General features: G+C 45.0%; 1 protein-coding gene across 1 annotated transcript; it reads right to left on the reverse strand.

Annotated features, from left to right (window-relative positions):
- Nucleotides 1–4,137: 4,137 nt before the first annotated feature.
- LOC104519517 (transmembrane protein 136) lies at nt 4,138–5,548 on the reverse strand. Its single transcript, XM_010176680.1, has 2 exons — nt 5,353–5,548; nt 4,138–4,676 (listed from the first exon to the last, which is right to left on the reverse strand). The coding sequence occupies exons 1-2, from the start codon at nt 5,546–5,548 to the stop codon at nt 4,138–4,140; spliced, it is 735 nt and encodes a 244-aa protein (XP_010174982.1).
- Nucleotides 5,549–5,553: the final 5 nt, after the last annotated feature.

Here is a 5,553-nt window from a genome sequence, read left to right on the forward strand (position 1 = left end):
ACAAGAGGCAGATCACGTTCCCACCGGGTACACACACAGCATCGCTTTAGCCTGTGGGCACAGGAAATCGGTCCCACACACCCACGACCCGCTCCAGTCATCTCACGTCTCCCAAAGACAACAGCCACGACCACACGGCTGTTATGCAGACCTTGCTTGACTCACACCCAGGCAGCGCCTGATGTAAACCGACTCTTCAACAATTGCAAGACGGTGTCAGTATAGTGCTGGCTTCAAGGTAACGTACCCCGGAGGGTTTATCATGCAGGCACGGCACAGAGCGTGCAGCTTCAGCAGGCTGGGAAAGCATACGGTCCTGCCCTAAACATACCCTCTCATCTAATGCTTATGCAGCAGTTGCAAAGCCGAGCAATTTCTTCTCACTACAAGCATTCAGTGGTAAACTACATCTTTTCTCTATCCCGCCTTCACCTGCATCCCCAGAGCAGCAAAATCCAGGGCTTATAAGTACCCTACAAAAATGTTCCTCCAACCAACACACCCCTGTCCTAAGCTGCAATCAAAACAATTTATCATACACAAAAATAGTTGTTTTCCTTCATCCTGTCAAGTTTTACTTTTGAAATACAGATGATGGGAGTGGCTTGTCCTGCCTCTTACAGGACTTGTAATGAGTCTGTTTTCAACTGGCTATCTCTCTATCTTACCTTTCCAGTTCAGGCCAGGCACAGGTTCCTATTGCTACAAGATGCTCATCCCTCAGCTATTTCAGCATGATGTCCTCACTAGCATTAATAGTGCCTTTGCTTCTCTGACAGATCTTAGGTCTCATCTTGCTTTGCTCCACCTTTGCTGGACCAGGCAACAGGCCCTCTTCCAGAGCCTCAATAACAACTGAGATGGAGCTGTTGTAATATTTAGTTTAGGAAACAAACAGCATTGACAGACAGAAAGCTATAGGGCTAATGTGGACAGAAACTGAGCAGCCAGGAAGAACAACAGAGATGGTCCCACCAGAGCACTCTGAAAGTCCTAACAATTCAAGGACCATTTAATGCCTGAGGAAGAATATAGAGAAGGAGTTGTGGGGTTTTTCTTGTTCTAGATCATACAACATATAAAATTTGCATCTAGTGAGATTCAGGGTAGCAAATTAAATCATCTCCCAGTGGATTGTACCAGAAGTTAGGTGCAGCTTATACACTGACTTTCTGGTTTGCTTTGTGCAGAGTCAGCCATTTAAATAGGCAGGATGAGCTGCACTGGCTCAGTTTGACTGCAGATGAATAGCATTCAGCAAAACAGTTCAGGACAGGAACACCAGCTATTTGCACACTGCTACCCATTTTAGTAGAGCTACACCCACCTCAGCAGTACATTCTTTCTTCTTCTCTTCTTTCTGTGCCTGTTCTAACAAGAGCTTACAACACTGAATGGTCACAGAATGCACTTGAAAATTTCTTGTCCAAAATAAACAGACAAGAACTGGAAACAGACAAGAACTGGAAACAGACAAGAACTGGAAACAGACAAGAACTGGAAACAGACAAGAACTGGAAACAGACAAGTCCAATAGCCTTCCTCAGTCATAACAGACTGATGCTCACTTTTTGTGACTATCAAAGCCCTCAAGGATAGCTGATAGATTAAAAAAATCAGACAGCTGTATTAAAATTACATTCTTTGAAATGTTAGCAAATAAGAAATCCAATGGGATACTGAGGGTGGAGCCAGATGCTTTTCTAGCATCACATTAGAGGGCTTAACACTAAAACTATCCGCAGATGAGATGTGGTGCACGACCACCTGAGGGTGCTTACTTTACTTCAAATCTCACAGGGTAGCCATCATCAGTTCTGTTTTGCATGAAGCAAGCTGGGTGCATTGGGTTACTGTCCCTCTGCTGAAGGAAGAGAGTTTTCTTGTTGGAAGCCAAGCCCAGGCCTACCTCCACTCCAGGTGGCAAAATCCTGGCCCAGCAGTAGCAGGTTCTTAGCTGGAAACAGCCATTCAGCAGTGGCTTGGGACATCTCATAACATCAAAGGTGTGCTCACACTTTCAATTGCTTCTCCAAAGATAGTGTAGACAAACCACATTGCAATCCAAGACTTCTGAATTGGTCAGTCCTAGGATGAAATGCAGCAACAGAGAGGCTGCTGCAGAAGAAAAAAGGCAACCTGGGATGTAGGCCATTACTAGAATTTAACAGTTATCCTGCAACCTTTTGTCCATCAAGAGCAAACATGTCAGTTTAATGGCTCATTCTTAAGTTCCCTGCAATACTGAATGTGACTCACTGGCAGAGCAGGTTATGGGTACATTATTCATAAATCTGAGCTTTAGTTGACCTTCATCTATCCTTCACACCTCAAGCCTGAGCTCCAGAGTGCATGGCTCAGTCCATGCTTGTTTCCCCACCAGCTCACTCCTTCCTGAACCGCATGAAGGGCATGAGCCAGAGCTTTGCCAGTGACTACTAGCCTTAGTCTGCCCTCAAGCCTATTTTCCTCAGCATTAACTTCAGTTGCCTCCTTAAGACCCAGAACAAAATAATATTACAGCAATTGTTTCTTTTTTAAAAGAGAACATAACTTTATTAGAAGTCTCATCACTCATAGGAGTTTTCAGAAGAGCACCATGACTCTGGCAAGAGTTCATACCTCACGAGGCCAGGCTCCCAGAGCCATGCTGGCAAGAGTGCAAGTCTTCAGCTTTTCTAAACATATTCACCTGCTAACTTGTTTGGATTCACAGCTGCAATGAATTCAGAGGGCATGTCAAAAATGAGGTTATTTCATGTCATTTTTTTAATCTCTCCAGACACCTTATTCTAACCCCCAGCCAAGGCAGATATCCGCACTGAATAGTGCTGAAGTTAGTGAGATAATATGCACGGAGGAGCTAGTGAGGCTGCATCACCAGAGCAGCTCTGTTCCCACTGCTCTCCTCCTTCACCTCTGCAGTAGGGGCGACACCTCGCTTGAGCAAGAGCCACAAAGGCTGTTTCAGGGGCTCTTTAGCTCCATGAAGAAGCTCTTCTAAACAAGATCTTTGAAAGCAGGAAGGAAAGACAACCACAGCCTTGCTAAGCCTGAGGGCAACACAAGACCATTTGTTTCTCAGCTGTAAAGCGAGGCTTTTATGGGAGAGTAAATCTGAACTGCAGCCTTAAATTGAGGGAAATTTACATTAAAACCCCAGGGGAAATGTCAGAACACAATTCTGAGAGGTAAAGAAAACAAAAGAACTGGTCCATACTCCAAGACCTGCTGCTATGGAGCAAATGTTACCCTGAGATCTGCATAAATATTACTGTCACCTCTAAAAATATAGCCACTTATTAGACTTGTTAGCCATGCATTCAGCTTAAGTGGCTTATAAATGAGCCAACCCCAGAACAGAAAGAGCATCCAGAGAGGGCTCTTCTTTATCATCTCTCACCCCAAAAATGCTTGATTTTTTATTTTTTTTTTAAGCAATCCACAGCTAGGTAAATTCCAGTGAAGTCGCATTGCTCTGAGATCAGTGTCTGCTTGAATGAAAGTATTAAAAAAAATAAGAAAAAAAAAAAGAAATGTATCATTAAAAACAATGAGGTAAAACACTGCCTCACCTCAAATACCAACACTTCATATACTCGAAGGACAACTCCACTATACCCCTGCAAGCACTTGAATCTTGTTCAGAGGCTTTCATCCAAGTACTTAGCCAAGTATGTTGTCCAACTCCAAGATTAAGGGAGAGTGAGGCTCAGTAAATCTTTGCTATGTCACACCCCTACCCGGTTCCACTGACAGGAAGATGGAATTTTTCAGATTCGATTTTCTGGTTCCACACTGTAAAATAATTCTACCTCAAAAATTATTATGGAACATACAGACAGTGCAATTACTGACTCCAGAATGAACAGGTCTAGCATTGCCACCCTCCTTGAGGCTGTACCATTGCTGGTGAAGTCAAGGAATTGGAGTTCAGTAGACATGCCAGGTTCCTCAGACTTCCACTCACACCCCTCTTCCATCAGCTTTCCCATGTTCCTCACACTGATTCATCTCCTCCAGGGGTAGCAGACCAGTGCCAGAAAGTAAATTCCTCATCACTTTTAGGAGTTGTTTTCACAGGAATAGGCTTCAGTAGCCAGGACCCCAAACCAAAGGGTTGTCATCCACAGCCCATCAATAAGCTCTCAGGTGCCCATTAGTTTTCACAGGTGCATTCATACTCCTCAGGCTTGTCCAGGAACAGTATTTTTTCAGCATTTTCCTCCTGACAAAGCGGCAGATTTCAACCATGAACCCCAAAGATACAATGTACATGGCCAGGCCTCCAGCCTTGATGAACCAGCTGGGATCAGAGGATGTCACCACCGCATACATGATCAAAGCTCCTCCCCCGATTCGCAGCACTAGGAAGAGGAACACGAAGAAGAAATCCACCACCTCTCCCAGGAAAGTGTGGTAGCGCCCCGTTTCCCGCAGAAACCAGCGGGTCTGGAGTAGTGGATTGGTGATTTCGCTAACAAACACAACAGCATTGACTTCTGTAGCAGACTTCCTGAGCCCCAGCACCATGATCATGCCACAGATGCTCAGCGTGTGATGGAACAGCATTAGGTCCCCCTCTGTCTGGAAATATAGGCACCAGCCCAGGTCAAAGATAAAGTAACCCAAGGTCAGGGACAGCACATGGATCTGAAGAGGTGTGTTTGGTGAACCTGAAATGAAAGATGTACATAAGCCTGGAGTTTTATTTAAGACCTTATTCTATAATATGGGGCAATACAGATTGTGAGTGTGCCTCTTTCCTCCCTAGTTTCCAGCCTTACCCTATGGGCTAAGTGCCAGGCTAGAAGCTTGCACATCTGGCTCTGTTCTCCCTTCACACTTCAGCCTACCCAGGAGGCACAGGCAGGCCATCCCATCCTGCCACACTTCTGTTCATCTTTTTGTCTCCACCCTTTTAGAAAGCAGAGATGGAAAACCTGAGCCCCACCAGCATTGCTACTTGAGATCTGATGATAGAAAACAGGAAACAAAATCTTACAGCCAAATACCAGGAATATTACACCCTTAAAGATGTGAACAGCACGTAGTCTATTCTCAACACAATGCTACACCTAATGCTGCAATAAACTCAAGCTGCTCACCTGAAAACTTTCAATATGCATATGGATAAAACAAACAAAAAAAATTAAAACTATTATCAGTAAGAAGTGGTAAGGGCTGGAGAAGAAACAGGGGAGTTAAACAAAATCCTGCCCTAAACATGCCCCAGAAACATACACATAAGAAGACAGGTAGTAAAAGCAATCAGCCCCCCACTCCACCTGTAACCAGAGGGGTCCACACTGCATGACAAGGACATGTGTGAGGGTAAGACTTCAAACATACCTGCATGGGTCAAAGGCCAGGGGCCATCCAAGAGAGCAACGTATCCCGAGAGGCAGGTGACAATCACCCCATGCAGCAGGGTGACCAAGCGACAGCTCCACTCGTAGGAACGGTGCTTGTTCCAAGAGCAGAAGCAGGCATACAGAAACAGCCAGGCAACAAGGCTGCAGGTCACCTCGAGAACGACGAAAACCATCCTGC

The sequence above is a fragment of the Antrostomus carolinensis genome, unplaced genomic scaffold (assembly GCF_000700745.2).
Source record: "Antrostomus carolinensis isolate BGI_N321 unplaced genomic scaffold, ASM70074v2 scaffold53710, whole genome shotgun sequence".
NCBI lineage: Eukaryota > Metazoa > Chordata > Aves > Caprimulgiformes > Caprimulgidae > Antrostomus > Antrostomus carolinensis.

What these genes read in the sequence shown, in the direction of transcription:
- LOC104519517 (XM_010176680.1), bottom strand. Translation starts at nt 5,548, where the DNA reads ATGGTTTTCGTCGTTCTCGAGGTGACCTGCAGCCTTGTTGCCTGGCTG. An exon ending in CTGGCCTTTGACCCATGCAG is followed by an intron (nt 4,677 to 5,352) that starts GTATGTTTGAAG and finishes CTTTCATTTCAG; the next exon opens with GTTCACCAAACACACCTCTT.